A 16,594-nucleotide genomic window follows, 5' to 3' on the forward strand; every position below is an offset into this window, starting at 1 on the left:
GAAGAGCAAAAAAGCATCTTCTAAAAAACTGAGTCTCCAGAGCTGCATGGTCCTAATGCATAGCAAATACACACTGGCTAACATGTAAGCTTTTCCTGGGAACGTTTTGGTGAAAATAAATTGCCTTGACAGATGCATCGATGGTTACTATGGAAATCCTTCTTCAGGACAGCCCTGCCATCCTTGCCCATGTCCAGATGTTCCCTCGAGCAATCAGTACTTTGCCCATTCCTGTTACCGGAATCCTTGGAACTCAGATGTAATCTGCAATTGTGCTCAAGGTTATGCAGGTAGGCAGGAGACTTTGTGATGGTTGTTTTGCTTCTATTTCACACGGCTATCTGAAAAGTAATCCCATATTAATAATTTATCTACCTTGGCCCAATGAATGTTGCAGGATATAAGTTAATGGTAAGAAGACACAATGTGGCTGAAACCGGTTTGGCTCAGTGGTAGGGCATTGGTCTGCGGACTGGGAGGTCCCAGGTTCGATTCTGGTCAGGGGCATGTGCGTTGGTTGCGGGAACATCCCCAGAAGGGGGTGTGCAAGAGGCGGCTGGTCGATGTTTCTCTCTCATCGACGTTTCTAGCTCTCTATCTCTCTCCTTTCCTCTCTGTGAAAAATCAATAAAATATATTTTAAAAAAAAAGACACAATGTGGTAAATTGCTGCTTTAGAAACAAAGAATTTGAATGATTCAAAAACCGATGACAATTTAAAATTCATCCCACTGAGCTATAAATTTTATTACCGTTTTGGAAAACTAACTGACCAAATGAGTTTATATCAAATTAATTTATTTAAAATAAAATCATCACATGTTAAGATATATATGTGATGAAGTAAATATATGTGATACAGTACATTAGGTATAACATAAGCAATTATAAAGTAAATAATAACCAGTCCAATGCTTTCTTCGTATAATTCTGACCAATCAATTTGATTGGCATTTTACAGATACAACTAATTTTTTCAGAAGTCTGGAAGCACTAATTCGAGCATTGAATGGAGACTGCATAAGTTAATATTTGTATCTGTTGCTCAATAATTGTATTGTGCATAGTTTAAGCGTGAGTGTAAACATGTAATGTAAACAAAGAAAAAAAACTTATGAAGTCCACTTGATTTAATCACACTTAGAAATATAGTGCTCATATTTTCTTCAGTGATAATTACCATAATGATAATAAATGATATGGATAATATTTTTATTATCTCTATGGTTACACATCTGTTACTTGTCTTTTCTTTTAATAGTTTCTTCTCCTTGTACACTTTGGCTTGGTTGACCATTTTTGTATTGATTTTAGACAGGAAGGGAGAGGGAGAAAGAGATAGAAACATTAATGATGAGAATCATTGATTTGCTGCCTCCTGCACGCCCCCCACTAGGGATTGAGCCCACAACACAGGCTTGTATCCTTAACTGGAATTGAACCCAGGACCCTTCAGTCCGCAGGCCAACATTCTAACCACTGAGCCAAACAGCCAGGGCTTAGTTAGCCATTTTTTTTTTTTTTTTTAAGAACTGGGCTCCCAGAGCATTTCTACGTGAGATGAACCAAAATGTGGTGAGTAGACCCACAGTTTGGACACCTAAACAAGTGCAGTTGCCTCATGGTTGGATGGGCAAATTGTATAGGAGAGAGAGATGGTTTCTCCATCCAATGCTCAGTAAGAACACCCTTTTAGGCTTATATATCGAGGAAACTACTCTCAACCATCTTCACTGCTAGACATCTATCTCAGGCTGCTGCTGTTCCCCCTCCAGGACCAGATTGGATGAGCCCTGGGGTACTCTATTTTGACCCTGATTCTATAAGGATCCAGAGGTCTGTGCCCACAACTCAGGTTTTAAGAAAGACCAGAATCCATTTATCACCAAAGACGTTTCAGCCCTGGATAATCATTTTACCCTCTGAATGAATAATAAGTTAAAATGAATGTTTTGTTTTAAATTAGAACACTTTTCCTTATTCATCCTTAATGTGTGACCTCTCATTATCCCTAGAGTTGCCCAATTATTCTCTATTTATACCAATCTCCACCCCCCACCCCCTCCCAACACACACAGATGCACACACGCATGCACCTCTGTCACCTCATTCCCTTTCTCTCTCTCCATCATTCAGGTAAGCAGTGTGAAGAATGCTCTGCTGGTTTCTATGGAAATCCCAGAATTTCTGGAGCACCTTGCCGGCCGTGTGTCTGCAACAACAACATTGATGTTACTGATCCAGAGGCCTGCAGCAGAGTAACAGGGGAATGCCTCAAATGTCTGCATAACACGCAGGGGCCGAACTGCCAGCTTTGCCGACCAGGTTACTTTGGGTCAGCCCTCAATCAAACCTGCCAAAGTAAGTCTGCAAGGCTCCTGGGGGGAAGGGCTGGGGGGTTGTGGCAGCAGAGCAGAAGCTCCTGAGTGTTGTAGCAGCTCTCCCATGCCCGTTTCAGTTGGGCCCGGGGTGTCAGCACCCCCTGGGTGATGGGCTGGGACACTGAACTCATCAGCAGAAACGTGCAGCTATAATACACTCGCTGGTGTCATTAGTTTGCCTTCTCTGACTATTGCTCTAGTGGATTTTGAGCATTATTCCCTGGAGGATGGTCCAATGTGCACTGAGCCAGAGTCATTTAGGGGTAGGGATGAGGCATTAAAATGCAAATTCCTGGGCTGTACCTCAGATCCATGGAATTGACACTCTGGGAGTGAGATGCACGAATATGCACTGTGACAAGCTCATCAGGTGACTTTAATGTATAAATACGAGAATCACTGATGTAGAAGAGGACATAGGTTTAATTCTAGAATAAAGAAAGAGGAGAATTAAACTTCCCTTTTTTAGGAGATAACAGTTGGGTCATATTTCAGTTCACCCAATTTGGTAAACGATTTGGTTTCAGATCTTTCACATAAACAGAACTTGGGTGAATATCATGAGGGAAATGGTGAGATTTGCAGTCTTTCTCTCAGTCTACTATGTGAGCCCTTCAAACACAGTAGGCACAACCATATGAAACTGCTGTTCTGGGTGATCAACAACAGTTGAACGGGTACAACCTACTTAATTCTTTGATAAATTCTGTACTGTGTAAGGTATTGAGCCCTTTGGAGAAATGACACAGGTCTCTATGTTTGCATGGGTTGTTGAAAGCCAGTGTTGTCACTGAATTTACCTCCTGTTATCTCAGGATGCTCCTGTCATCCTTCCGGCGTGAATACCTCTGAGTGTCCCCCTAACCAGGGAGCTTGCATTTGTGACCCAGACTCTGGCACATGCCCGTGTCTGCCCAACGTCACAGGGCGGACCTGTGACCATTGCGCTGATGGATACTGGAACCTCATCCCTGGCAGAGGATGCCAGCCATGTGACTGTGACCCCCGGACCTCTCATGGGAGCCACTGTGACCAGGCAAGATACTTTAAAGTTACTAAGCTCATCTTGTCTATTTCCTGCCCTTTTTCTAGAATCAGCCGTTTCTTCAAGGGTTGCTGTTTCCTTTCGTTGAGGAATGGCACTAGAAACCAAGATCTGGGCACCCAATGACCATGTCTGTTTTATGGGCTCCCCTCCACGCCTCACACCCGCAACTGCCAAACGTGGAACAAATTGGTAGATCTCCACATGACAGCTTGGCTTCCTAATCAGGAGGAACTCCTAATGCTCATGGCATCACTCTCTGGCATGCTTCTTAGACCTTTTGGGAAGCATAGTTGTAGCAGCCCTCCACAAAGAGTGCAGTTCAGTCATGGAGATTGAGGGAAGCCTGTGAAGCTGAAAGTCAGATGGCGCTGGTTTAACCAAAGAGCCCCTTACAACAAGAAGATTTGGGGTTGTCTGACCCAAAGGGAACTCCTAGGGGAAGGCTGCTCTTTACAACGAGAAAACACTTTCCTTCGAGCACAGAGGACATGTATGAATGTTTGGATTCTCAGCTGTTTAAACAACTGTGATACATGCCTCTATCTCAGCCAGGAGGCGGTCCCCAGTGCATTCTAGCAGAGAGATCCAAACGTGCCAGCCAGCATTTTCATCAACAATTTAAGACGGAGTTGGAGAAACAGGCTTATCAGATTTGTGGATATTGCAAAGTTGTAAGCTAATGTGATAAAGACAGAACAAGAGACAAGATATCCTCACAAGGCTGTCTTGTTGTCTGGAAACAAGATGAGATATGAAGGGGATACGAGTGAGGTTTTGCAATTGTGTTTTTAAAATTTGCATAAATATTGGGTGGGAGGAATAACTTGGTACCAGCTCACGCGAAAAAACCCTTGAGGATTTTCACTGTGTGCTTCAAGCGAGCCAGCTGTGTGGACGAGCTGCCAAGGAGGCGATGCCCATTCAGGCTGGAGTAGGCGGGGGGGGGGGGGGGGGGGCGGGGAGTATACCCAGGTTCAGGGCAGTCTTTGTCCCACCCACTGTCCTCTGTACTAGCCAAATGGCTCCATGAGTACAGTTGTCATTTCTGAGTGCTACATTTCAAACGTTCTATTAGCAAACTAATATGTGTCCAAAAGAAGACAACCAGGATAGTGGCATAGAACCATGCTTCTCTCTGATGAAAGCTTGAAGAAATTAGGGGTGGTCAGCCTGAAGAAGAGCAGCAAACACAAGTTGCAAATGACTATCTACAGTTGGGAAGAGGACTGAAAGAGGAAAGAGAGGGAGGCTGCCAGTTTTGTGCAACCGTAAGACAGGCTTCAGAACAATGGGGCAAGCTACAAGGAGCAGATTATACATCAGTTTTATCAAGCATTGCCCAACAATCAAGGACAACCAGCATTATGACAGCCTCCATGAGCAACAAGAGCCCCTTACCTCTCTACATTTGAACAGAAGCTAGTGGTTACTCCAAAGATGGGTAGCAACACAGTCGATGCAGTCACTTTGGTAATCAAGCTACTTACTCACTGGAAGATACTGGTAGAGTTGTTGTTTAAGCCGATTTGGTTCGTATAACCTAGGGCCACTATACTAGTGATTTGCTTCTATATTTTTATCTCGTTAATTTTGCAGCCTCCTCAGTTTTCAAAAAAGCTGGTTAAGAATCCAGTGGGGATGGTACAAAAACATTCAACCCCGCTTCCCAAAACACAGCTAAATAACTATTATTAAATGATCAAATTTCAAGTGCAAAAAAATGTTTGTTGAGCAAAACACTGTCCCAATTGGGAGAAACTCCATCGGACATTTCATCATGGAAACATTATTTGCCAAATTAATTGATGAATGTTAGTCCAGGTCTTTATCCTCTCTGTGTTTTGGGGAAACTCCCATAACTGCAGAGGAAAAGAATGTGGCCCATTTCCCATTATGTGTTTTGTTTTCATTTACATCTGTGTATGTTTCCCAGTTTGGGGCCACCTGTCCTTGAACAGCTGGAAGCAGGCGGTATATTCAAGAGCCCTAAGCCAAAACACATTAACTCCTGATCCTTGGTACTGTCAGGGGTGGGTGCTGGCCGTGGGAATCATCCTTCCTCTGACTTTGCACAGCTGAATGTTCTAAATCACTGGAGGGAAAACTGTTTTGTATTAAAATGCGTCTTTTTTCTTAAGATCAGAAAGCTTGTCAATTCCTCACCCATGAATGTTCTCACAGGTTACAGGCCAGTGTCCGTGCAAATTAGGCTACAGTGGGAAACGCTGCAGTGAGTGCCAGGAAAATTATTATAGTGATCCACTCGGGCGATGTATCCGTAAGTATTGCTATTTCTAAAAACATGAGCACAGCCCTAACTGGTTTGGTTCAGTGGATAGAGCATCAGCCTGCGGACTGAAGGGTCCCAGGTTCGATTCTGGTCAAGGGCATTACCTTGGCTGTGGGCATGTACCCAGTAGGGGGTGTGCAGGAGGCAGCTGATCAATGTTTCTCTCTCATCAATGTTTCTAACTATCTCTTTCCCTTCCTCTCTGTAAAAAAAAAAATCAATAAAATATATTAAAAAAATAAAAATAAAAACATGAGTACAGCCAACCTGGTCTTACCACGAGCATGCTATGAACCAACTGACTTTCAAGCTCCTTTATTTTCTAGAAAACTAAAAAAGTTTAATTCCATTTTGAAAATATTATTTTTTTGTAGCCCTATAAAAAGAAAGATTTTTTTTTCTTACGTACTAAAACTTTAGGCCGTATTAAATATTAGCCTAGATTCAAACTTGTAGCCTATATTAACATTCCTCAAAGTCATTAAAATGCAACAGGCCTGTGAGATCAGAACTGGTAGCCAATTTTCTGCTCTTTGGAAGCATGTTGACATGCTGCTCTGGAGTGAATTACAGGCTGGGGGACGGCTCCCAGGAAGCCAGCAGAGGCTTCCTCAACGTGGCTCTCATACCTCTGGGCCTACCACATAGTCACTTACTCATCTACTCTACAACGTTCCTAGAGTGCCTACTGCATACTCTAGGACACATGTGTCAAACACAAGGCCCGCGGGCCAAATCCAGCCCGCCAGGCCTTGCAATGTGGCCCGCACCGCGCTGTCATCACTGCACTCCGCTGTCAGTTTATGACATTGTCAGTTTATGACTGTTCAGTAAACCATTCGGCCCGCGATTTAGGCTGGATTTTAGATTTTGGCCCCTTCTCTGATTGAGTTCGACACCCCTACTCTAGGAAGTGAACATGTAAGACAGCCCCTAACCTCATGGAGCGTGTGGTCTAGCCTCTCCTGCCATGTCTCAGTGCTCACAGGACTCAGACATGTGCATCCAATAGAACTTCCTGCAGAGATGGAAGTGTCTACGTCTGCGCCATCCAGTGTAGGAGACATTAGCCACGTGTAGCTGTTGAGCATTTGCAACGTGGCAAGTGACAAAAACAATGGTTTATTTTACTGAATTTGTTTAAATCTCTCAATAGCCCGATGTGGTGAGTAGCTACTATATTGGAAGGACAGGTTTAACGTCTGGATTAGGTCCTAGGAGAAAGGATGTTTTTGCATCTCTATTTAAAGTCAGCTTCCAAAAAATAGTCAATCCAAAGAAAATCACACATGTGATGGGCTTATCATCGTGTCACCTCTACTTATATTGTACCTCTTTCCTCCTTTCCATTCTTTCATAAATGTGCTTTTGTCTCTCTCTCACACACACACACACACACACACACACACACACACAAGCCTGCATTTTCTTGTACCACTTAAATATATATTCTGGATGGTTTTCCCCAGTCCCACACAGTTTTCTAAGTGGAATTACTACTTTAAAAACCAGGGAGAAATTTTGGTTCTTGGAAAAATCTGTCTTCCAGAGTGCCTTTCCTTGGGTCCCTTTAATATTTCAGCAGTCTCATTTTATAAAAATGCTTTCGTCTCTTATAGAGAAAACTTTGCAAATGGTCAACTAAAGCCGCAGACTCCACTAAAACTCCTGGAGAAGAATGGTTAGCTAAGGGGAGCCTTGTCTTCCAGCTGGGGGTGTGACTTGGTGCCACCCCCTGGCCTCTGGACCAAAACAAACCTGCCAGACAGATGTCTAGTGGAGGGGTCTAATGTGTTAATCAGTCTTTATTTGTAATTGGCATTCCTTTATTCAAGCTGGCAAATGCATTTTTAATTCGCTTGTTCCTTACAATTCGTGCAATGGCATAGGCTAGTGATTCCCTGGCCTTTTGGAAACTGAAGTAACTTCAGTAGCTCTCCCATCCTCCATCCTTAGGCTTAAATACAAAAATCGAGTTAACTAAAATGCATGTAGCATAGGGTGGTGTGTTCTTTATTAAGACAAATTTATTCTCCCTTTTTAAAAAAAAATATATTTTTTTTATTGATTTCAGAGAGGAAGGGAGAACTGGGATTGGGTGATAGGGGACGTGGGTGCCACCAGGCTGAGGCCCCCGCCCCACAGGTTGCCCACACACAGAGGGTGACCTGCAGTGGGGGCAAAGGCAGGGAGCATTTGGGAACAGCGACCTCTTGGTCCCTTCCCCCAGCCATCAGACACCGATTACCCAGTGGCTAACGGGGAACCAGGAGTGGGTGACAGCAGGGGGCGGGGCCAGCTGTGGGCAACCGGGGAAGATGGCCCTGATAGTAGGCCAGGCCTAGGGACCATATTCCTGCACAAATTTCGTGCACTGGGCCTCTAGTATCTATATAAAAACTATAAACTGATTCATTGGTGGAATGAAAAGAAGAATGCTGCATTTTAATGACCATTGCACAGATCTCTGAAATTATACTGGTTTTAAGTGTTCACCTTAGAAATGGGAGTTGGGGAGATTCTCAAGGTCTTTATTCTTGAGCTAGTTATAAGCAAAAACCAGGTGATGACATCTCTGCTCATTCTCTCTCTCTTTAGCATGTGACTGCAACAGGGAAGGTACCCAGAAGCCCCTCTGTGACCAGGACACTGGCATGTGTCACTGCCGGGAAGGTGTCAGCGGCCAGCGGTGTGACCACTGCGCACGGGGTCATGGCCAGGAATTCCCTGCTTGTCTTCGGTGTCACACATGCTTTGATCAATGGGACCACACCATTTCTTCCCTCTCTAGTGCAGTGCAAGGGTTAATTAGGCTGGCTGCTAACATGCAAGATAAAAGAGAGACCCAGCCTGTCTGTGAGGCTGACTTCAAAGGCCTTGGAGAGAACATGTCTGAAATAGAAAGGATTTTAAAACATCCTGTTTTCTCATCTGGGGAATTCTTAAAAGTCAAGGATTATCATGACTCTGTTCGGTAAGATTTGTGCTCAAGCAATAAATGGTGAAGTTCCTGATTTATCTTAACTTCTACTTTAACAGCCTTCAGTTTAGAAAATGTACTTAAATGTGTGATAACACTAGAGAAATAGGATAATAAATCCAGTTAATAGACTGGTAATTATATTTGTCTCTTTTTAAAAAATAATTTTTATTTTTAAATTACAGTTGACATACACTATTAATTTAGTTTCAGGTATACAACACAATGCTTAAACACTTATATAACTTATTATGTGATCTACTGCCCATTTGACACCATACATAGTAATTACAATATTATTGACTATCTTCCCTATACTGTACTTTACATCCCCATGACAATTCTTAACTGCCAATTTGTACTTCTTAATCCCTTCACTTTTTTCACCCATAACCCTAACCCAGTGGTCAGCAAACTTACTAGTCAACAGAGCCAAATATCAACAATACAACGATTCAAAGTTCCTTTGAGAGCCAAATTTCTTAAATTTAAGTTTTTTCTAATGCCACTGCTTCAGAATAGACTCGCCCAGGCAGTGGTGTTTTGTGGAAGAGCCACACTCAAGGGGCCAAAGAGCCGCATGTGGCTCGTGAGCCGCAGTTTGCCGACCACTACCCTAAATCCTATTCTACGTGGCAACCATCAAAATGTCCTCTGTATAAGTCTGTTACCAATCTGCATGTTTATTTATTTTGTTTTTCAGATTCCACATATAAGTGAAATCAAATTATATTTTTCTTTCTCTGTCTCACATATCTCACTCAGCACAACACCCTTTAGGTCCATCCATGTTGTTGCAAATGGCAAAATTTCATTTGTTTTTTATGGCTGAGACATATTTCATTATATATATATCAGTTCTTCTTTATTCATCTAAGGAACGCTTAGATTGCTTTCTTGTATTGGCTATTGTAAATAATGCTGCAATAAACATATGAATGCATATGTTTTTTCAATTTAGTGTTTTGGATTTCTTCAGATAAATACCCAGAGGTGGAATTGCTGGGTCATTGGCTGTCTCTTGTTATAGCCTTTATTTTAAAGTCTATTTTGTCTGGTATAAATTTTGCTATCCCAGCTTTTTCTAATTTTCATTTTCATGAAATATCCTTTTTCTTTCAATTTGTGTGTGTATTTCAATCTGAAGTGAGTCTCTTGTAGACAACATAAGTAAGGGTCTTGTTTTGTTATCCATTCAGTACATTTTTAGATTGGAACATTTAATATATTTACATTTAAACTAGTTATTGTCATTTTATTCATATTTTTATCTTTTTCTTCTTCTTAAAGAAAACCCTTTATTATTTTTTACTAGAGGCCTGGTGCATGAATCCGTGCATGGGTGGGGTCCAGCCAACGCACCCCAATTAGGGCCAGGCGCAAGGGGCCCCGGGCAGCTGGTGGACTGGGCCCAACCCTGGTTGAAGGGACAATTTGCATATTACCCTTTTATTACCCCGTTTCCCCGAAAATAAGACAGTGTCTTATATTAATTTTTGCTCCCAAAGATGTGCTAGGTCTTATTTTTCCATGAAGAAGAATATGGTACACATTTATTGTTAAATGAAAATAAAGGAAATTTATTACCTGTATATGGTACAGTAGTACGGTAGTTGTCAACACAAACCAGACAAACTGTGAATCCTACAGTATCAAGAATTTACTCATTTATTCAATGACAATCATGTCATCATCTTCTGGAACATCATCATAACAATCCAATTCCTGAATTTCCTGGTGAATTTCTGTGACTCCATTTCTTTCAGAATCAGTGGACCAAATCTCTCATGTTTAGCCTGGGGGCGGGGGGGGCCCTTTTTTTCGGGGGATGCTTTATATTTCACTCAGAAGGAAATCTGTAAGTAGGTCTTATTTTCGGAGGATGTCTTATTTTCAGGGAAACACGGTATATAGGACTACAGGCCCAATCCACAAAATTCCTGCAAGAGTAGGCCTTCACAGCCACAATTGCCTGGATCCTCCTTGCAGCTATGGCTGCAGCCCCAGATTCATTCCGGAAGGATGTCCTGAAGGATATCTGGTCTAATTAGCATATTATGCTTTTATTATTATAGATTATTATAGATAATAGTGTTTGGTGGTAATGAATTCCTTTAGCTTTTTATATATATATATATCTCTTGGAAGCTCTTTATATGTCCTTCAATTCTAAATTATAGCTTTGTTGGGTAAAGTAATCTTGGTTGGAGGTCCTTACATTCCATTACTTCAAGTATTTCATGCCAGTCCCTTTTGGTCTACAAAATTTCTGTTGAAAAATCAGCTCATAGTTTGATGGGAGCTCTCTTGTAGGCAACAAACTGCTTCTCTCTTGCTGCTTTGTCTTTAAGCTTTTGCATTTTAATTCTGATGTGTCTTGGTGTGGGCCTCTTCAGGTTCATCTTAGTTTGAAGCATCAGAGAAGAAGTTTATGGCAAATGAAAACACACAAGGTACACTCACCAACAAGGACCCTCCTTGTCACTTGTGATCATTGAAAGTTAAGACCATGTACAGAAGTGGCACTAAAAGGAGGCTTGCTGGAAGCAGACTTATTCTAAATGAAGAACTGATATTTCCCCTTGGCTGGGCAGGGGCTGTGTGTTGAGAGCTGAATGCAGATTCGCTCTCTTAGACTGATCTAAATGAGCCATGTTTAAATACATGTTTTTGAAAACCCAAAGCAAAGGGAGACAGAATAAGTATAAACAGTTGATACTGAAAGATACAAAACCTTTTTATTCTGCTGACCTTGGGGTCTGATCATTTTTTAAGTGAGTGATGAAATATCCCAGTATAAAGAAAGAGATAAGCCATAAACAGAATTATAAACTGCCAAATAAAAACTAGGGGGTGGGGAAATGCATTCTAATTTTGAGGTAATTGCCCTAATAATGAGGGCCATCTATCAAATGTAATACAAGCTTCACCATGCTTACTCTCATTTTCTCCTGTAGGAAACAAATCATGCAGCTAGGTGAACAACTGAAAACAGTATATGAATTTCAAGACCTGCAGGAAACAATAGTGAAAAGGAGGAATGAATCAGATTTCTTACTTGAAAATCTTCAGAGAGAAATTGATTTGTACTCCCGTGTCCATAATGCAAGCATTGTGGGTAAGAGAGAAAATGCACTTCAACTGTCTGTTTCTGGACAAATGTTTATAAAATCCATAGTACATTCCATTAGTGAGTCACCCTGTGCTTACTGCCATAGCACCCCAGCACTTCAGAACATGGAAACACACCCATTGAAAACATTATTTGTATATGAATATTTCAACTTTTTAAACATTGCAGAACCTAGATAGTATTTGCTCAAAATAACAAATGACTGATACTAAACAAATACCAAAGCAACCTTCTAGAGCCAAACCATTCAAGTGGTCTTGTGAAATCAGCAACTTAGAAATGCTAACATAAAAGAGAGATGTTTCTATGGTATGTTATCCTGAGTATAAGCCACTCCATTCCCAGCAACCATAAATGCAAAGGCATATGAAGCAAAAAAGACTTTTTCATAAGGACTTTGCAGGGGTGTGGAGTTATGTAACATACTAGAAGCCCACAATTCACATTGCATAGTTCTTAAAAGTGAATGGGAGCTGTGTTGAAGCCAAGATCAATTTGGAAAAGAAATGGAACTCTGAAGCAAACCTTGGATTAGCTCTTCTTCTGATCTCTGATGAGGTCTGTTATACTTGGAAATGGACAACTTGATATACTACCAGGAGAGGCAGCACTGAACTTGTTTATACCTAACCCGTCTAATTGGGAGGTAAAGCGCAAATATGCATGAAACTCACCTTGAAGGCCACAATACAGTCTGATATCTCTGCCCTATGTGTATGCTCCTGTCTTTCATTTGATCTTGACCTTAAAGAGAAAAAACACATGACAATTATGACCCTAGAGGAAGACTTAATTTAGTGAAGTAACCATCCATGATACTCAATAAATCCTATGTCAAGAATAAGGAATTCGTTCTAATTCCTAATCTGGAAGAAGGTGCCCACCGAGAGAACTGGAAGTCCACCAGCAGTCGCCCACGCCAGGTAGAAGAATGGAAAACTGCCCTCAGGCTACGCCTCTCAAACTTGCAGTCCAATAGCAGTTTTTGAAGTTTTCCTCAATGCCTGATTGCTGGGGAGTTGAACACGCAAAGTGCTTGTCCTGAAGTTATTCCAGTCTAGTGGGGAGACAGGCATATAAACAATTGCAAACAAAAAGACTATATTAGGGCATCTTTCGATTGCTTGTAGGACAGAGCAGTGGAAATGAAATTCCTTCTGAGTTTATTAGAAAAGGCTTCAGGGAGTAGGTGACAATTGAATTGGGCTTCACAGAATGAAGATTAATTTGCCAGAAAAAGGAAAGAAAATCATTCCAAATAATAGGAACATGGTTTTGTTTTATTAATATGATAGATGGAAATCATGTGTGTTAAGGATATGTTAGTGTAAGAACCAGGAAAGTTTAAAAGATGAGGAATGTTTGGTGCCTGGATTCTGGTTATGTAGGATGCAAAGAATAAGACCTTGTGCCTCTGTTTCCTAAAATATGGAGTTATAGTTTATAGTCCTAATATACCATCATTTACATTAAAAAATACCATGTTATTTTAATGAGTTTGCATTTTAATAACAATATGAAAAATATAGAGAAGTGCTTAATATAGACATTGGCTCCATAGTCAGACCACCTGGCTTCAAATCCTGACTTTATATTTGGAAATGGACAACTAGCAGTGAGACCTCAGGCAAATAGATGACTTCATCAGAGCCTGTTTTCTCACAAGGTGAGGGTGATCATAGTGATAAACATCTCACATGTGCTGTGAGGAGGTTAAGGAAGAACACTGATAGGAAGCGCAGGCCTATAGAAACCACTCTAAATGTGAGCTATTGTCATCAGCCTCAACATCAGAGGTGAGCAAAAGACAGCCTGCCAGCAAATCCTACCCACAGCCAGTCTCTGTGAATAAAGTTTCATTAGAAGACAACCTCCCCTATTTACTTACTATTGTCTGCTGCTGCTTTCACACAACAATGGCAGAGTTGAGTCATTGTGACAGAAGCATTATGGCCGGGGAAACCTACTAAAACACTTATCCCCTGACTCTTCACAGAACAAGTTTATCCACTCCCACTCTATATAATTAGGTGAATTTAGTTGGTTCAGTATATTAGGGTTCATAATGAATGCATAATTAATACATTTGTGAAACACTTTACAAAGTATTTTCATATCTCACTCAATCCTCACAAATTATTATCACCAATTTACAGATAAGGAAACTCAATCTAAGAGATTAAACCATTTGCTCAAGGACCTAGCCAGACAGTAAAAGGTGAACCAACACTCAAATCCATGTCTGCAGATTTGAATCTTAATGTTTTACATCTATCATATCTATATCTATATCTATATCTATATCTATATCTATTCAATATATCTATATCTATATATAATATCCTACATCTAATCCTTCCTCATAGGAGTGTAAATTCAAAGAAGAGAATGTTGACTTTTTGTACTGTCTTTAAGACAATTATAGTGGCCAAATTGTGAAATAATTATCTTGATAGCCAATGTATAATTTCATTTGTTTTCAAAACATTTATCTTACCTCAATTTATGTTGATGTAGATTTCTCAGAGAACATCAAGAAGTATTATCACAGATCATCATCTGCTGAAAAAAGAATGAGTGAAACTACTTCCATCATAAATAACTCTGAGAAAACCAGGATTGACTTACTTACCATCTTAGATACATTAACCTCAAAAGAAAACTTGTCATTGGAAAAATTAAAACAGATTAAGATACCAGATATCCAAATACTGAAGGAAAAGGTAAATATTCATACAGTGTAGTAAAAATGTTTGTGGCTTCTACTTGGTCTCTTCAATTATATTTTCCTGTCTTACATCTTATTTCTTTTTTATTTATTTTGTAAATATATAAACATGTAACATATATAAATGCTCTGTTAACAATGGATAAATAAATAAATATATTTATTTTTTATTTAAGTCAAAGTTTAAGAATAATCAAAGAGTAAAAACTGTGCCTTTGTTTTATTATTTTATATTATTTACTATTTCCCAGAGGGTATAGACTTCTCTTTCTGCCTCATTATGAGTAAAAGGTAAATTTTATTTATTTAAAGGAAATTAACAGGGAAATGCTAGACATTTGACAATTTCCCCAAAAACTGTAAGTATAAAAATGACACTAATTGGCACAATGCTGATAACAAATAATTCAGATACTGATTCAGTTGCCTAGGAAACATTTAGTGAGTCACATCTATACACTAAGCATGAGTAACTGTTGAAGAAACATGTACGAATAGAGCAGTGCCTTGCCACCATGAACCTGGATGGAATTAAAAAAAATCTGCCCGTGAGTGCCTTTTTCACAGAAGCCATTTCTCCGTCAGGGGTGTGGAGAGCGAGGGGACCTGCCATGTGTGCTCTCGTCCTGTGGTGGCCCAAGCTGTGGTGACTCCTGGCCCCTCTCCAGGAATGCCCTTCAGAAAGCTCAGGAAGCAGAGTCCATGATTCAGAATTGGAGCAGCCAGGCTCCAGGTCTGAAAACTCAGGTGAGTCATGTCTTCTGCTGCTTGATTTGTAAAGCTGCAGCAATAAAGAAAGGGAGCTATTTGGAATTTTTAAAACTGCCATTTAGCTTCTAAGCAGAAGGATGATTCTAGATACTACCGGAGGTATTCTTATGCCTGGAAATATAGGGTAAAACTATAGATGTCTATATAAATGTAGATTTAGAGGTAGATGTGAATATTGACATGTTTTCTATTTAATATTTCTATTACTATGTGTTTGTAGGACATACGCTTGTGTGGACATATTTCTTTATAGCAAACACTACATAGAAATGTGAAGACTCCTGGCTTTGAAGTTTTGAAAACTATAGATCTCCCAAAGTAAAGAATCATTTTTTTTTTAAAATAAATTTAAGGGTATATATGAAATTCTACCAAATATATACAGTTAATTTTTTTTCTTTTAAATATATTTTATTTATTTAGTTAGTTAGTTATTTTTACAGAGTGGAAGAGAGAGGGATAGAGAGTTAGAAACATCGATGAGAGAGATACATCGATCAGCTGCCTCTTGCACACCCCCTACTGGGGATGTGCCCGCAACCAAAGTACATGCCCTTGACTGGAATCAAACCCGGGACCTTTCAGTCCGCAGGCCGACACTCTATCCACTGAGCCAAACCGGTTTCGACCAAATATACACAGTTTAATGTTAGAATTTAATTTCATGTTAGAAAAAAATTTAACAGGAATATGTTCTTATGCCTTGAATTCCTTCTCTAATGATTTTAAAAGATTTCATTTACTTTTCTGGTCACATTGATGAGTATGCTTTTTAATCACCTAGCTTTCTTTAGCGTTTTTGCGAATACATCATATTCTTCTTAAAAGGGTGAACACAATGTCAGGTATTCTGTGAATAATACATTGTATTCATCTTGGGAATTAGATGATGAAGTGTCCCCTGGCTCACTCCTGTTTTGACAATCTATGTAGAGCCTTTGATGAAAAAAATGGTTCTTAAAGCACTGAGGTGTTTTAACCAATGAAAGTTAAATATTCTATCAGTAGGCATTCTTGTTTGCAAGTAACAGAAACCAGCTCCTAAACAAAAAGGAAATGTACGCGGAGACATTTCACCTGGAGAGGAGGATAGAGGGTCAAGCTTGGGAAAGGGTTGAGAACCACCTATGATACATGTATGAGCACCTACACACCAGTACATGTGCGCACACGCACGCACGCATGTACGCATGCACACAAGCAGCAGTTTCCTCCAGGAGCCTCCCCTCCATGATCCTGAGGCCCAGCTGGTCCTGTGTTCTT

The 16,594-nt window shown here is 40.3% G+C and overlaps 1 protein-coding gene across 1 annotated transcript in view; it reads left to right on the forward strand.

Annotated features, from left to right (window-relative positions):
• LAMB4 (laminin subunit beta 4) overlaps nucleotides 1-16,594 on the forward strand; it is an 83,639-nt gene that overhangs the window by 48,206 nt on the left and 18,839 nt on the right. The window contains exons 22-29 of the mRNA XM_084897794.1: nucleotides 133-290; nucleotides 2,137-2,361; nucleotides 3,197-3,417; nucleotides 5,611-5,707; nucleotides 8,318-8,693; nucleotides 11,657-11,817; nucleotides 14,350-14,555; nucleotides 15,146-15,307. Coding sequence (XP_084753920.1) covers nucleotides 133-290; nucleotides 2,137-2,361; nucleotides 3,197-3,417; nucleotides 5,611-5,707; nucleotides 8,318-8,693; nucleotides 11,657-11,817; nucleotides 14,350-14,555; nucleotides 15,146-15,307 — 1,606 coding nt within the window. The remainder of the gene's footprint in view (nucleotides 1-132; nucleotides 291-2,136; nucleotides 2,362-3,196; nucleotides 3,418-5,610; nucleotides 5,708-8,317; nucleotides 8,694-11,656; nucleotides 11,818-14,349; nucleotides 14,556-15,145; nucleotides 15,308-16,594) is intronic.

This window comes from Pipistrellus hanaki (assembly GCF_964339955.1).
Source record: "Pipistrellus hanaki genome assembly, chromosome: 10".
Lineage (NCBI taxonomy): Eukaryota > Metazoa > Chordata > Mammalia > Chiroptera > Vespertilionidae > Pipistrellus > Pipistrellus hanaki.